Below are 17,292 nucleotides of genomic sequence, written 5' to 3'. Positions count from 1 at the left end.
AAATGAGTAACCCTGATCAGCAGAGGTGTGGACCAGAGCCACATGTCTTGGACTCAAGTCTCAAATCTTGTGACTTTTAAACTCGACAAAAACCTAAACAGATTTGCAACACGTCTTTGACTCATAATTACAGTTGGACCTTTTTGACTTGGAATGACTTGAAACTAACAGATCAACTTTTGAATCAATTACACAGCAACCAATCACTTTGGACGAGCAGGAGTGAAAGATGTGTTTGTCAGTGCAGCATGCAGAACATCTTCAAGACAGACGTGATCAGTTTGATTTAAATCACAGTCTGTACATTCACCACACTGACTGTTAACATTTTGAATTAACATTCAGTTTGTTGCATAATGACTTGTTAGGGACGAGGAGGTTTAGGACTGGACTTGACTTGGGATTTTTGTCCCACATTTACAAATATCAGTTGTGTACTGGCAGTTATTAAAATTAATTGGCAATTAATTACATTGTTTGACACAGTTAATGCAACACCTGTGCATTCTAATGCAACCCTTAACCATTGTGGGGGCTGTAGATAGTAATAGATAGATAAGGTGTTCCTGTTATTGTCCAGAACATTTTATTATGTCGTAGAAGTTGTTTTACCTAAACTAGACCATGATTACGATAACATCACTTCATATATGGCTAATCTGAAAGGTGAAGTTTACACCTTAAGGCACTATGTTTTATGAATACGACGCTTCCACTGGTTGAACCTTTAACGAAATGCCTCAGGGCAGACTCAAAAACCAACCACACAATATTATGTTACGTGCACAATGCGTGTTCCATTTCTTTTCATTAGACATGATTGAGCAGCTCTTATATGAACAGGTACGTATCATATTTGTGTTAAACCAGTACACTGTTCTGTTGATTGATTTAGTCTTCCTGGGTGCAGTTCATGTGACTGATTACAAAGCTGTGATACACCTATTGTGCCCACAGGTGGTTGACATGCATCCATGGGTGAAATGAGTGACTGCAGATAATAAACAGTGGTTATGATTGGTGTGTTACAAAGCCAAACATATTTCTATTAAATAATGGACCCAGTCAGTTACTGTTGTACTGTCGTAATTTCCCACATCAGCTTTAGGAACGTTACTATTGTTGTTCCATTTAGTGAAAAAACTTTCTCAACAAATGAAGAATCTGACTGATCCAGAATCATTTGGAGATTCTTCAGTTGTTCTACCTGAGAATAACGACCTTCACAAACACACATAAAGTGAGTGTGTATCAGTGGGTGGATGAAGTTGTGTAACTCATTCTCCATTTGCTACAACTGAACCTGACTCGAATCTGCGGTTCCTGAAAAGGTCAGAAACAACTGACGTAAACTTGTCTCTTACGTGTCTTTTGGGGGATGTAGTTTTCTTGCCCCTAATGAGTCTTCCACGGCAATCGTTTTCCGCCTTTGAATAAGACTTCATATCCCAGAGGTCACCGCGAAGTAGCACGTCGACTTGACGGGGACGCGTTAGCTCACGCGGACCGTCTCTGGGAGTGCTGAGTCGAATATCCTCTCCGGCGGCTCACCGACACAAACCGGCGGCTTGATTTCACCTGAACGGAGACCAAACATCACACTTCGAGCTGGGACGCTGTCACTAACTCCAAGGGGTGACCGTAACACCGGGTTCTGGGCGGACACTTACGTGGACCAAGAAGTGCGTAGCTCAAAGCTCTCACAGTAGTGAAAATCCAAAAAAGACCCACGATGGACCCGAGAGACACTGCCCCTGATTCCTGGGAACAAGAGGACGATGTGGAGGCCACGATCGACGGACAGCTTGAATCAGCGTTCACGTCCCTGAACGTTAACGCTAAACCGTTTGTGCCCAACGTGAACGCCGCCGAATTCGTCCCGTCTTTCGCGGTGAAGGCGCACTCGGAGACCGTCGACTCTGCCGGTGAGTTCGGTGTCACGTTGGGGAGCAGCGTTAGCATCGGAGCTAGGTGCTAACGGCAGCCTGGGCTGGGTACATGCTAAGCTCGCTAGCCGCTAACACGGACACGCGTTCCGTGGAGCGCGACAGACTAGCCGCCGTGTCGCTCGGTGGAGCGGGAATTCAGTCGGTTTGTCCGACGCTGTGTAACTTTAACTAACGTAGCACTTCGTATATACAGTTTATTTAGTTAAACCGCTCGACTAAAGAGTGTTCCTGCGGCTTGTTGGCCGCTGACAGAACAGTCCGGGAACTCGGCAGCAGCCGGCATTAGCCCGCTACAACTAACCGGTGCTAGCTGGCTAGCGCGCTAGCTTATCTGTTAGCTGGTGTGGTTTCTCGGCTCTGACTCTGTGTTCAGTAAACTTCAGCTTAAACTTAAAGCTTTAGGAAAGTAACTGCTTATTCTGACCGGTAAACGGAACCCGTCCCTGTCAGCAGCCCAGCTTCATCTCATGAGAGAAGCTCAGCTCGTCACTGGGAAGAAATTAGTGAGTGTTTGCTGTGACGTGGATGTTCTGACGCACCGCTGGTCAACAGGGGAGAAAAGATGTGTCAGTGTGAAGCACGTGAAGGCTGACCCCAGATCTGTACCAACACACACAGGTCCATGTGAGCAGGTCCCACACATGAGCCCACAGAAGTCCAGTAAAGTGTGTGACACTGTGTGGCTTTGAACACATGGTTCGTCCACTGTAACACCCCAGTGGAAGTTTGTGCTCCAACAAGTGTGTGCCCCTGACCTAACAACCTGTTGAAGTCCTCTGTGGTCCTCCGGTCCAGCCTTCAGGCGGCCTGTGAGGCCACAGAGAAATGTGTTCACGGGAGATCAAGGAAATCCCTTTTCTGTTTCACCCACACTGAGTGTAGAAACCCTCACACTGTTCCTCTGTTTGAGTTTGGCCTGTAGCTGGTGGAGCAGGTCGGGCTCACTTCAAACCAACTTAACTGTTTGTTTCTTTTTCAGTTGCTGTTGAAAAGATCTCTACCATGGAGGTGTCAGAAAGTGCTGGTATGTATCTGTGTGTGTGTGTGTGTGTGTGTGTGTGTGTGTGTGTGTATGAGCGTGATGCTGTTACTGCTCGCCTCATTGTCCTGACATGTGCATGCCCACACTGAACACATAGGATTTACAAAACCTTTATGGTGAGTCTCACTGAGTTACTGAGACTGAGACCCAATTACAGAAGTTTAGCTCGCCTGGAAGCGCCACTCAAGATTTTTTTTTGTTGGTATTTTTCATCTTTAATGAGCAGCAGAGGCAGACAGGAAATACTAGACAGAGAAACCAGTGATATTATGGCAGGCAGCAGCTACCTCGGCGCTCCCCTTTCACCTCTCTGAAGTTTTTGCTTCATTTGTCTGCGTCTGCCACAGGATGCCTTTCTCAGTGTTTGACCACAGACAAAGTGAACAGTGAGTTTGTAGCATCAGTTTATCTTTTGTTGGTCTCAGGCCCTGTGGCACGTTCACTGGGACACTGTTTCATTATCACCCGTAACAGACATGGCCTTGTTTCAGGGGGAGGTAACGTCACACAGTGAGCATGAACATTTCAGAGAGGCTCGCTGTGAACTCACCTTTCAATAACAGCTGTGTTGTGAACGGGCAAAACGTGATCATTATGAAATCTGTTTGTTCTTGCAGTGAGATATCCAGTATGGAATAATGTGCAGCAACCCCTCATACATGTTAATGATTGAAAATAGTCAAATACTAAAATACATCTACATTTTCAAAGGACAGACAGAAATGTGATTGGATGTTCACAGTTGAGGTGTGGCCATCTTGTCTGGATTCACTGTGCACACAGTAGACATTATAAATGAATATTCAGAGCACATCTAATTATTTAAAGCTAGTAAAACTTTTCCTAAAGCACAGTCTGATGCATGGATTTGTCTCATCACATCACATCACATGGCAGGTTTGTAAAATGCCTCATCCTCCTGCTGTAATACCACAACATTCACTATCACAGTGAACATCTGAGTGAGGAAACATGTGTACATATTATTACATTGGACTGACCAATCAAAGTGCTTTTATTACAGCACATTTACACACACACATTCACCCATTCATACACTGATGGCAGAGGCTGCCATGCAAGGTGCCAACTGCTCATCAGGAGCGCTTAGTGCCTCCCATCCAAAGCATACACACACACACACACACACACACACACAGCCTTCCAGAGTACTATGGGGTTCACCCTCTGATTACTCAACGAGGTGCTCTGCCACCTGAGCCATGGCCGCCCATATACCATTATAAAGTAAGATGGGGAGAGTAGAATGTGTTCACATCATTTAATCACTATCGATAACACACAGAAGACTTCAGAGATTGTTCTCATGGTCAGCATGGTGGATGTCTCTCCGTCATGTATGCCTTTGTGTGCTCACAGTCTTAAGCGTACATGAAAATCTCCATGTTGTGGGCCTGCCTGGAACAGGAGCTTTGCCTTTCTGTCGCCTTTGATCGTAAAGTTCAGCTTAATTGAAACGTTCAAATATCAGATGGAGCCTTTATTGCGTGCAATGCATCACTCACTGTTTATTGAATGTATCATTTATTTATCTACAGATGAACAGAAGTCAATGTTCTAATCAAACAGTTCTTTCAGTGTGTAAACAAAAGTTTCCAGTCACGTAGATGTAATGTTGTGTGTCACATGTAAATACTTCACTTCTTTTTATGTGTCAGCTTGAAGTGATAAACTGAACTGGGATCTGTTCTCTGCTGCAGCATTGAACTGTATGAGGCTTCATGTCAGAGCTCGCTCTTCTTCTTTGGTGTTCTGTTGTAGCGCTGCACTTCATAAAGTTTGTGCATGCATTGAGGCTGTCTGCTCTTCATGTAACAGCCATGTGAAGGTTTACTGCATGCAGCCAGACATAATTCATACATGACTTCTGATTGGATAAAGGTAGTATGAGCAGGAATATGAGAAGCCTTACGGGCAGAGGATGCAATACAATACAGTGAGTTGGACGAATGTTGATGCTGCTTCAGGACCGTGGTTCAACAGTACAGGCTTCATTGGTAAAGCTTGAACTATAGCGGTCCTGCTGCTTCTGCTGCTGCTTGCTGACAGTCGTAGACTTCAGTCACAGGACATAATAAATAATGAAGAATAAAATCTGTCAGGTTTACCCAGAATTGTACTTTGTATCTTCTTTGCAGTAGTTCCATGGTACTCTGTACTGTTTTCTGACATGGATCAGGATCTTTTATTCCTGAGTTTATTTAGTGCAAAGTGTCTGACTCTTGCCTTTGCTTCTTGTCTTTCATTTTTCCACAAAACACTGATCACAGCAGTTTACAGTAAACAAGGTCTTTAGTGACAAAGCCAGCTCAGAGAACGCTTCCAGTGACAGAACAGTGGAAAAAATGTTCACCTCAAAGCTGCTGCTGGTTATTGACGTTCACCTGTGTGTTCTGCTTTGTTGGCAAGTTAAATAATGAGCTCCGTCTACATTTCACCCAGCTGAGCTGTTTAAGTGGCTCGTTAACAGGAAGAGGCTCTGAATGATGTGGACTTTGTTTGCAGCTCCAGTGGAGAACGGCGACACAGAGATGAGCACAGAGGAGCCATGGGACCAGAAAGAGGCTGAGCCAAACGAGGAGGAGCCAGGAGGTGGCGACCGGGGGCCAGTGGAGCAAGCGACAACAGAGGAGACGGCTCCAGAGATGATGGAGGAGGAAGAGGAAGCGCCAGCGCCCAAGGTCCCACCCACACAGCCAGACGCCCCCAGGAAGGAACACATCAACGTTGTGTTCATCGGGCACGTAGGTCAGTGCATACACCTGTGGATGAGACTTAAATCTGAGAAAGAAATCATTACTCTGAAGTCATTGCTGTTAAGTGATGTGGAGCACACAGAGCAGAGGGTGTGCACCAATGTGCCGATGTCAGTCAGCTGCCATGTTCATGTTCATGCTGTGTGTTGTTTCCTCAGCTGTCCAGTGTGCACACACATCAGTGTGTGCCCCCAGCTGACAGTTAGACTTCACATTGCGTCATCAGGCACAGATCCCCTTACACGTTTGTAGTGCACTCATTAACAGTGCGGCCTGTTGTCACTCAGCAGAGACTCTGTAAGGTGCACTACACTCGACACTGATTTTCAATGGCTGTGTTGAGCAACATGCAGCACAACACACCACCGGCACACTTGCAACCTAGTTGAACTTTGTCTGTGGTAAATGCAGCATTATAACCCAGCACAGGGTGTCTGTGTTGAGTGAGTAGCAGCCTGATTCATCATCCTGTCAGGAGCAGTTGGACTGTAGTCATAAAGACACTGAGAGAATACCAGAGTGAAAGCTTCACGATGCGTTAGCTCCAGTGTTTTAGTGGTTGTGACTTTATCTGGCTCAAAGTGGCCATACAGAACAAAGTAATGTGACAATGATTTAAATCTAAACCCTCTGTCTGTGTCTCTCTTTCAGATGCTGGAAAGTCCACCATCGGTGGACAGATCATGTGAGTAACATCCTCCACTCTTGGTTCACTGGCTGTCCTGATGATGAATGAGGTTACATCAAACACAGCAGGCCTTTGACATTTGTGTTGTCCCCTTCCTCTCCAACAGGTATCTAACAGGCATGGTAGACAAGAGAACCTTAGAGAAGTACGAGAGAGAAGCCAAGGAGAAGAACCGGGAAACCTGGTGAGCGAGCGAGCAAGTGGTCCGGAAACGTCAATATTAGCTTCAATCATTAGCAGAGATATAGATATGTATATATTAGTGTTATATGTGTGTATATGTCAACACTTAACATATGTCGGAGTTTACACTAGATACCAAATCAACATTATAGCATCATGTTTCTGTCTTCAGGTATCTATCTTGGGCTTTAGACACCAACCAGGAGGAGCGGGACAAAGGCAAGACGGTGGAGGTGGGCCGAGCGTACTTTGAGACAGACAAAAAGCACTTTACCATCCTAGACGCTCCAGGCCACAAAAGCTTTGTGCCCAACATGATCGGAGGTGCATCGCAAGCAGACCTGGCTGTTCTGGTGAGTCCAGAAAATGACATGTGACGTGGAACATTGTGTCTAATAGTCAGCACAGAGTCCCAAACACAGCCTGTTTACATCTACACAGCATCTCAAGAACCATGGAAACAAATGTTTTCACTTTATTTGTCAGACCTGTTAATATCTGTTTAATATTCACAACATGAAGGTAAATCTCTGACACTGGCATGAGCAGCAACCACGAGCATCGTGAGCCTTGTTTGAGCAGTCAGCCATGTTAACTTTCATTTCTTTCAGCCCAAAGTGGAAGTAGGTTGATCAAAATGCCGATCAAGTCAAGAGGTTCCAGCTAAAGAGCTCATGTCTGGAGTCCGCACCTCCACATGAGGTGTTTTTAAACAGTCTGAATCCAATCATCTTAAAAAGTCTTAAATACGATTTAGCCAGATCTTCCAAATAGAATCCTGAACGTTGTGAATGTTACATTAATAAAGTTGCATTAACTTCCGTCTTAAAATTGTTTCTGGGTTAAAAAATGAAACCAACGGCAGAATTTATTTGCAGCAGGGTGTGTCACGATGTGTGTGTGTGTGCCAACGTGCTGTCTCCTCAAAAAATAACTTGTAGATGCCTTGTGAAAATATTGAATGTGCAGCACGTGAAAGATGGCGCTTCAATCAGGAACTTCATATATGAAGGCGTTAGACACATGAGAAGTCAGAAAACATGCAGCAAACCACAGCCATCTGCAAATATGATGAAACATGTCAGTGTGATTTCTGTCTGTATTTAATTAAATGGCCACAAACTTGATAGAACTGTCATAGCTTATAGGTTTTATTCAGATATGATCCTTTTTGTTCGATGTTCACTGCGATGTTCTGTTTTCATAGCACTCACTAAATGAATGTGTCGAACCCTCAGGTGATCTCTGCCAGGAAAGGCGAGTTTGAAACTGGTTTTGAGAAGGGTGGACAGACGCGGGAGCACGCCATGTTGGCTAAAACAGCCGGTGTCAAGCACCTGATAGTACTGGTGAATAAAATGGATGATCCTACGGTCAGCTGGAGCCTGGAGAGGTGGGTACCAACCATCCAACAGTGTGTGACAGCACACCATACCTGACACTGAACCATGACATTTACATCATAACAAGTGATCTGAAAAACTGCATTAGAAAACAGATGAACTGTGACAGGACATTGGAACATGCTGGGCTTCTGTTCCTCTGCAGTGATCTAACTTCACATGGTGTATTCACAAACCTAGTCTGTGTTTAGGAAGAGGATTAGAGACACTTGAATTCCTAGATACGTATCTCTAGCTATTTTACGGTTTATGATCAGCGTTTACCACGTGACAGCAGAGCAGCACGATCGTCAAACTAAGTGATGAATTAGTGTATGAAATCAATTCATTTTACAACGCAGGAGTCTTTTTCAGCACGTCTAAAGACTCATGAAGATTCAGTTAGATCAATATGAGGTATTTTGTAAAACACAAAGAAACAGTCATCCTGTAACTATTTTACTGAGGATTTTCTCATTTCATTTTTTTTGTTGTTTGCTCCGGAAAATGGTGAATAATGTTGATCAAGCTGACTCCATCAAATATCTAGTTTTGTCCACCACCCAGAGATGTTCAGTTTACTGTCAGAAAGCAGAAAAATAGTTATTGTCATGTTAGAAGCTGAAATCAGAAACTAGTTTTCCTAAAACTGACCCCAAAGGATTTATTGATTCTGAAAATGAATCAGTTAATTGTTACAGCTCTACTTTGTATTTGTGTGGTTCTGATGTTCACGTTGGAGTTGGAAAGACTCCAAGTTATCACATTTTTAATCTAATCACATCTTTCCATTGACTCTTACGCAACCAAACCAACACCAGTGTGCTGTGACGTGTGTTTACAGGGAAACATGTCACACATGAACACACACTGCTTAATATACTGGAAGACTCTGACACAATTGATGCAGTCATTCACACTTTAGGGCAGCTGTTAGTGTTTGTATTGAACGGAATATTGTTCATGCAGTATTTATTGACGATGAATCTCAGCACACGTCGTAAGACATTGACTCTCCTGTTGTTAAACCTTCAGGTATGAAGAGTGTAAGGAGAAACTAGTGCCATTTCTGAAGAAGGTGGGCTTCAACCCGAAGAAAGACATTCACTTCATGCCGTGCTCCGGCCTGACAGGAGCCAACCTGAAGGAGCCCACTGACATGTGCTCCTGGTATACGTAAGTCAATCAGCTTCTTCTTGGCTTGGAGGTAGAGCGGGTGGTCCACTAATCAGATGATTAGCGGGGTCCTTGGGAAAGGTACTGAACCTCTTTACTAATGGCTGTCTGTCTCTGCTGTTTCAGAGGTTTACCTTTCATTCCACACTTGGACAGTTTGCCAAATTTCAACAGATCAAGCGATGGCCCTGTTAGATTGCCCATCGTAGACAAATACAAGGTAAGCATGTGTTTCTGTCTCCTGTTCATATCCAATCCCATAAAAAGGCTGCCAAACAAGTCCAAACACACTCCAGGTGAAATGAGAGTGCATTTAAAAAGCAATTAAAATGTATTACAATTAAAAAATCAAACACCGGTTAAATGTGAACTTAAAAAAAACACTTGAGCTGTCTCCTCCACTGGCATTATATTCCACATGTGGCTTAGTTTGATGATGAGGTTCTGACTGACTGAGCTGTTGACTGAGAACGTTCAGACAAAGCGTTGGTGCAGTGAACTGTTCTTTGTTGTTCTCATTCATGTATGTTGATGTCACTGCTGTACATGTTTACAGCTGAGCTAAATAAATAGCTATCATTTCATACGCAGCTCTGACCCGTCATGCTTAGCGTGTGTGCTCTCATTGTGAGCCAGGAACAACCTGATTACTGTTATCACGACAGGTTCGGCTGCTAAAATGATCACATTGATGGCCCTGCTCGTTAAAGATTGACTCCCTGAGCTCACTGTTGGTGCTTTGATACTCAGCGGAGGGAGTGTGTGTTTAATGTGCAGGTACACACACACTGTTATTTCTGTTTGTTTAATGAGAGATGCCTGATTTTTTTTTGTCACTCTGTCATCAGGACATGGGCACTGTGATTCTGGGCAAACTGGAGTCCGGCTCCATCAGTAAAGCACAGCAGCTCGTCATGATGCCAAACAGGGTAAGCTGTCCCACAATCCATTTCTTTATCAGCTGGAACCAAGAAGTATTAACATTTAGAGAGAAACACTGGCCCTTCTGTCACTGTTATCTGTTCCACTATAATGACACCCTCTTCTCATGCAGCATGTGGTGGAGGTGTTGAGTCTCCTGTCAGATGATGTGGAGACGGATGACGCCGGTCCAGGTGAAAACCTCAAGCTGAGGCTGAAGGGCATCGAGGAGGAGGAGATCCTGCCCGGCTTCATCCTGTGTAATGCTGAGAACCTCTGCCACTCAGGGCGCACCTTCGACGCCCAGGTCAGTGTGAGACCAGAGTCCAGGGCTGCTTCTATGAGCACTGTGTGCTGTTATAGTGACTGATTGAAGTGCACTTAGATAAACTGCAGATGAACATTTGGAGTGTAACGGGCATATACATCTGACTCTTTCTAATATCCTCACTGTCCCTCTTCTCCTCACAGATTGTCATCATTGAACACAAATCCATCATCTGTCCAGGTTACAACGCAGTCCTTCACATTCACACCTGCATTGAAGAAGTGCAAATTACGGTAAGACTTGAACCTGACTGGTTGAACCTGAATGCTGAAGAATCTGTGTGCTGACTTCCTGTTGCTCTTGGCTGCGCCTGCAGGCCTTAATCTGTCTGGTAGACAAGAAGTCAGGAGAGAAGAGCAAGACACGACCACGATTCGTCAAACAGGACCAGGTCTGCATCGCCCGTCTGCGCACAGCAGGGACCATTTGCCTCGAGACCTTTAAAGACTTTCCTCAGATGGGACGGTTTACCTTACGAGACGAAGGTACAGACACTACAGACGTGTGGATGTGATTTATATATTGAAGCCCAGCTCTCATCATGACGGTGCTTTTTGTTTGTGTGTCTCAGGTAAGACCATTGCCATCGGTAAGGTGCTGAAGCTGGTCGCTGAGCGGGACTGAAGACTCCATTGCTGCCTGAGAGTTCCTGGTGAGAAGGAGCGGGCGGAGCTCGGTCATAACCCGCCCACACTGTTGTCAGCGGCGACGGCACCTCCCTGTCACGCCCCCCTTCTGCGCGCCGAAGATCAGCTTCAGAAAAAAAACTCATGTGAAAAAGAACCTGTTTTTAAGCAAATGACAAACCAAGATGAAGTCCACACGAGTCAGCTTTCTCATATTGAGAGCTCAGCTATGCCATTTCCGGGTTAGCCCTCCTCCACCTTTCCCCACCTCCCTACTCTGGTCTACTCATCAGTACATGATTTATTTTCTTCCAGATATTTTTTTTGTTCTTGCTTTCATAAGTGACAATGACAAATGGCAGAAGTTATATCTGTAAACAGATGTGGACCAGGGTTTTGCTTGGAATATAGAAAATGATTTTCAGAAGTAAAATTGCAAAAGAAATTGTTTGAAAGAACTTAACCAGTTGAAACCAAAATGTTTATCTTGGGTGTACATGTCTCCCTTTGCTTTTACCCACTTTTTGGTTTCTCATGTGGCGTTCTGGCAGTGTGCTTGAGCGTGTTCAAATGTTATTAAAGCAAACAACTATGACAATAAAATAATAAATTGGGAAAACAGTGTGTTCATTTTCAGAGCACTTCCCGGTGTCTGCTTTCATATTACACAAAGTTAAACAAAGTTTACAAACACCAGACACTGACAGAGCGCTGATTCAGTGCGGCTCTTCATTTCAACATGTTCTGTGGACACGACGAACAAGTATCATATGAAACAGCCAGACTGTAAGTCAGTCAGCTGATGGTTAATAAATGTTAATGCTTTGTTCAGCATCACAGTTTGACGTCCCTGAACCATGTTTGACTGGTACTGTATCACTCAGACCTGTTTAACTGATGGAGAGCAAACGCACCAGCAGGTGGAGTCTCTGCTCTCATACAGTGACTGATGATTTCTGTGGGAGTATTTGAATTTCTGAATCTGAGATGGCAGTTTGTGGCTGATGAGGTGGACGTGACATTAAATAGATCAAAGCTGAAATATAGATATATTTATGAACACAGGATGGAAATATACACTGGAACACACTGACAGATGGAAGCATGAAGAATTCAAAGATTTTGAGAATAATTTTTAGTCTTAAAATGATTCTTTTGGTTCTTTTCATCAGAATCAGTTCTTGTGTTTTGCTGTTATTTAAAGATCCAAGTTTATTTGAGATGGTGTGACTTTATTTGCAATATGTAACTGTCACAACATTAGTAAGTTCCTTAGCTATAAGTAACTAAGTACATTTAATCAAGTGTCTGTATTTCTTCATTTTGTTGAATATTTCCTTGATGGCTCCATGACCCATTTCACAAATAAGCATCACAAACATATTGTTTGTGATGCATATTATTATTATTATTATTATTATTATTATTATTATTATTATTATTATATTGTTAACATATTGTTAACAGCTTTTTGGCTTGTGATCTTGAAATTAGTATTATTTTTGTTCATTATATACTTTTATTATATTAGAATATTAATAATCCTCCTGCAGGTGGGTTACTGTGATCCTTTGAGTCTGGATGGTGGATGGTGGGTGGTGGATGAGCTCAGTCCACTGGGTGTGGCTTTAATGAGAGCTTTTGTCCAGAAGCGGTCAGTCTGTGGTCGCTGTCCGGGGAGACGCACAGAGAAGCTTTAGGTAAGTGAGACGACTATTTAACATTTCATCATTTAATACTGTTACAATATCTAATATGTTAAATTTATATAGCTGATAAATGACCATGTCACAACAATCAGTTTTCCTGCTGTTAGGTTGAGATGTTGTAGTTGTTCACAGTGGATTTGTTGTTGTGGTATGATATGATCATGTGCTGACCCAAACATCTGTCTGATGTATGTTATTCCTCTGCGCCACAGAGCTGCTGACCTTTTTCCCAGCAGACATTTGGACTTGTTTCCTGAATGTTCACATGATTGAAGTTTGCAGGGGAAAGTTAAAACTATTAAAAACACATCAGTGAGCTGTGGCTGACATGCTCCATCATTACCATGAACACACACGTACTCACAAGAGTACTAAATATGGATTCATCCGCCATTGAAAATAGTCCTCAACACATGTACTATTTCCTTTGAGTGCCAATTAATAAAAACTCACAAGATTTGCTCAATGTAGCAAAAAAAAACCCAAAAATTTTGCAGGTCTGTTTGCAAGACCACTGTTATGAATGTAAAGGCTTACAGCATCAGTAGGAACCAGTGTCCTGGAGCTGAGAGCCACAGACAGGGTGTGTTTAAAAACACATTGTTGGTTTGGATCTTTGTGGACAAGTCAGGTCTAGAATACTGTCAGAACAGTGTCTGTTGTTTTCTGATCTGTGGTGTGTGGTGTTCTTCAGAGTGACCATGCTCTCCACAGCAGCCACCATTACAACCAGAGATCCTTCCACCCAGGAAGGGGAGGACACTGAAGCCTCCACACCGCTTAACCCTCTCCACCATGGGGAGTCACCTCGCCGTCACAGTGGTCCGGCTCCATCCTGCTTGTTCCTCTTCTTTAAGCCCATCGTGGCCATCGGTGTTGGTACGCTGCTGTTTGGATCAGGCACCACCCTGTCCATGCTCTACTTCACCCACGTGGGAAATGTCCCTTACCTGCTGGGGCCGCTGTTCCTCTCTGTGGGTCTGATGTTCTTGGTCACCGGCCTGGTCTGGATCCCCGTGCTCAAACAGAGCCTGGAGCCCAGTGAACTCACAAAGGTCCATCATGGCAAGGGCCTCCAGGTGGAGCACAAACACCACTGACAGGGAACCACTGAGGCCCATGAACCATCAGCTTTGAAAGCACAAAGCAGTCGTACAACAGTGTGAGACATGAGTCGTGTTTTGTTAGCCAGGGTTTGTGGAGATGTTGACTCACTGTCAGGATATCTCAGCTGTTTCAGTGGAACCTGAATTATTATTTAGTTTCATATATTATGCAGTCAGACACTGTTCATGTCAGCCTCTTTTCTGATTGGTGGGTTCATGAGTTGAAGAAATTTTCAGTTGGGCCGTATCCAGGATTTTAGAGATAGTGAGGTCATAAAGTCTCAAAATGTTTTCATCTTGTTTTTTATTATTTATTTATTTATTGGTCCGCTCTGTGTGAATATTTTAAGATCTCTGTCCTGTGAAAACCTGAACGTCGTCTTTTAACGTGCAGTGCCAAGAATGACATAATGAATCCTCGATTTATTCATTGACCCCAAACTAGTCAAGCTTGAATATATTAGTGTATAAAATACAAAAAGTAAAATAAAAAAGCAGTTCTGTTTGCAGCTGTGAGTTAGAAACATGGAACAACTCAAAGACATGAAATCATGTTTAAATGACAGAAATCGAATCAATCATTTTTCTTCTGATTCAGTGTGACAACCCTTTTTTATTTAGTTCTATTTCTGATATCATCGCTCTGGATCATGGCCCTCCACTTCCTGCTTCTTTCTCTATTAAACCTTAAATAAACTATTTGTTCCCAGCTCAAACTTCTCATACTGTCATTTGTTTTTTTTTTTTTAAAAAAGCATTAAAGAATGACAGATGTGGCCAAAGTGGACTAAATTAAAGGATTTTAGTGTTCGTCAGTCCGAAATTCTACTATTAATCAACTTAACTTCATAATGTTGAAGCACATATCAAAGTTTATTAGCTGCAGAATCATCAGCTATCAGTGGGTAATACTTGTAATATGTATGTAATAATTTATTATCATTTCACTAGCAAGGACCATGCCAATATAGATTTAAGTTTAGATGGGTTTATTGCAAGTGATGGATGCACCGAGATGATAACTTGTAGGAGAGAAGACGGGATGAAGGGATCAGGGTGAAGGGATGAAGGGGATGAGGGTCGAAGGGAGGAGAAAACGTTGTTGGATGGCGGTAGACCGGTATCAGGAAGACTGGATGGAACCCGGGAGTTGGGACTCTGGGTGGGGGAACCGTCTCTCTGTAGCTCTATGTCTTAGACCATGGTTCCAGTTTTTGAATGAAAGAGAGAAGAGAAGAGAGAGATAACAAAAGAAAGAGGGTTCTGGGTGGAGGGATGTGAAGACTGAGTTGAAGAGGGAGTGAACGGATAAGGCGTGTTGAAGTACATGTGAAGTGGAAATGGGATGAGTTCAAGGCGTGGTCCTTGTTCCTGAACCTAGTTTTAAAACTTCCTCTAAAGAGTGGGCATCACAGTGCCAACCAATGACGTGGAAGAATCCGACACTACTATCATGATAAAACAAATTCTATATTTTCACATTCTTTGAGCATCTCACCTGTTTCACCTGTTAAGATGTTCACGTGATGAACGAAACTACAATTTTTGTCCAGCTGGTGTACAATGTCTGACTGTATTACTGTTTATTACATCAATCAAAGAGTTATTATTTCTGTAAATCCATTTGCAACATCTGTACAGCTGTCCCTCTCTCTTGTGTCTCCTACTTGGACAAATAGCTGTCAGCAATCACAACACAAGACCTCACTTTAACTGGTGTGTGACCAGTAAGTCACAGCTGAAACCAGCCTGCTGTTGTCCCCACACTTTATAAATCACCTGCAATAAACACCCTGCAGGGCCTGTGACTGTTTGTCACCACATGGGCTAAAGAATATCATAAACTCCTGTCATTAGAAGTTTGAAGCAGTCAGTCCTGCAGGACATAGCAGTGCTTCCATGTGGGACGAGGTGAGAATCTCTCCTCATATGAAAACATTAAAGTCTTCTGTGTTCATTTTCCTCCATTTTGTTTGATGCATATGTCAGAGTTTGTTTCCCTGACAGCAGCCATGCTGTCCGTCTGTGTCAAGCTGACCTGGCTGGCTGATGCTCTGTCATTTATTTATTTGTCATCTTCTCCATAAGCCTTTGTGCTCATTGCTGCATAAATCCTTTAGAACAAGATTACTGAGGCAGAGAAATGCATCCATCTCTGATTGTTCTGATTGTTCAACATGACCACCGGTTACACACACACACACACACACACACACACACACACACACACTTCAGCTTTGTGCTGTGGCTCCGGGCCAAAGAGCAGCGACTGAACGGATCTGACCTAATCTAACCTGCATCATGTCCATCTGTCTGTGTGCATGATGCTCATACAGCAGAAAACATCCTGAGACAACAGCTCAGTTCATCAACACACACAGACACACACACACACACACACACACACACACACTGATGCAAACATGAAGGTACATCTGTAAACGAAGACATGGATTCAACCCTCGCTCTGCACACCCTCCATAGGGTGACATCAACCTGCACTGACCGGAGCTTGGCATGAACATGATGAACCTGAACATACAGTATCATAATCCACTGCACAATAAAAGAGGATTTAGATTAGATTAGATTCAATGTTATTCTTATTACACCGAGCACCAGCATAACATTCTGATAACTCATAAATAAAGAGGTTAAATATGTCTGTACAGTGAAGCTTTAGTGATATCATTCTGTATCTCAGGAGCCTTCTCTGCAATACTACTGTTACTTACTGTATATAAGTTTAGTAACATTTTCAAGAACTTTTACTTGTAATCAAGTATTTTTGTAGTGTGGTAAGGATGGAAGTATTTCCTCCACCACCGATGATTCATTACGGCTTTTTGTAAATAATTAAAACATGTTTGCAAGACAGAGAGAGAAACAGATGTGGGAGTGACGTGCCAGAGGTCCGAGGCTGGAATCAAACTGGGGCTGTAGCAGTCAGGTGGTGCAAGACGCTCCATCAGTTTTCAAATGTACAATTCAAATATTCTTTCAAATGCATGAAAGTGACTTTAATCACTGTTTGAACACAGCAGGAGGAGTTTGTAGACCTCAGAAATAATTAGATAATAAAAATAAACATTTAATTAAATGAATATTTGATTAAATATAACACAGATGCTGTGTTCCACCTCATCTGACTGTACACACACATGTTGAAGAGAAAAAGTGGCAGAACACAAATATGCCATAAAAACAATAATTAGATTATGTCATATCCAAAACGGTCACAACAACATCAGCCTCTCCAGACAGTGGAGTGTGTGGAGTCTATCAGAGGTGTTGATCGTCTACACAGATGACTTGTTGGATGTTTAAATGAACTCTACTTATATAACACCTGTCTAGTTGTCTGACCACTCAGGGCACTTTTATATACATTCAACATATCTCATT

At 43.1% G+C, this 17,292-nt stretch overlaps 2 protein-coding genes across 2 annotated transcripts; both read left to right on the top strand.

The window, feature by feature from the left end:
- The first annotated feature begins 1,504 nt into the window (after positions 1 to 1,504).
- On the top strand, positions 1,505 to 11,691 carry LOC104930119 (eukaryotic peptide chain release factor GTP-binding subunit ERF3A). Its single transcript, XM_010744830.3, has 14 exons — positions 1,505 to 1,925; positions 2,929 to 2,973; positions 5,518 to 5,760; positions 6,420 to 6,453; positions 6,563 to 6,640; positions 6,812 to 6,992; positions 7,878 to 8,032; positions 9,057 to 9,197; positions 9,324 to 9,417; positions 10,046 to 10,126; positions 10,252 to 10,425; positions 10,590 to 10,679; positions 10,763 to 10,931; positions 11,018 to 11,691. The coding sequence occupies exons 1-14, from the start codon at positions 1,733 to 1,735 to the stop codon at positions 11,068 to 11,070; spliced, it is 1,731 nt and encodes a 576-aa protein (XP_010743132.1). The 5' UTR covers positions 1,505 to 1,732; the 3' UTR covers positions 11,071 to 11,691.
- An 870-nt stretch (positions 11,692 to 12,561) lies between these two features.
- Positions 12,562 to 14,592, top strand: LOC109138451 (uncharacterized). Its single transcript, XM_019258590.2, has 2 exons — positions 12,562 to 12,772; positions 13,476 to 14,592. The coding sequence occupies exon 2, from the start codon at positions 13,483 to 13,485 to the stop codon at positions 13,879 to 13,881; it is 399 nt and encodes a 132-aa protein (XP_019114135.1). The 5' UTR covers positions 12,562 to 12,772; positions 13,476 to 13,482; the 3' UTR covers positions 13,882 to 14,592.
- The last annotated feature ends 2,700 nt before the right edge of the window (positions 14,593 to 17,292 follow it).

Source organism: Larimichthys crocea, chromosome XII, assembly GCF_000972845.2.
Source record: "Larimichthys crocea isolate SSNF chromosome XII, L_crocea_2.0, whole genome shotgun sequence".
NCBI lineage: Eukaryota > Metazoa > Chordata > Actinopteri > Sciaenidae > Larimichthys > Larimichthys crocea.
This window is presented reverse-complemented; position numbering and strand designations above follow the sequence as displayed.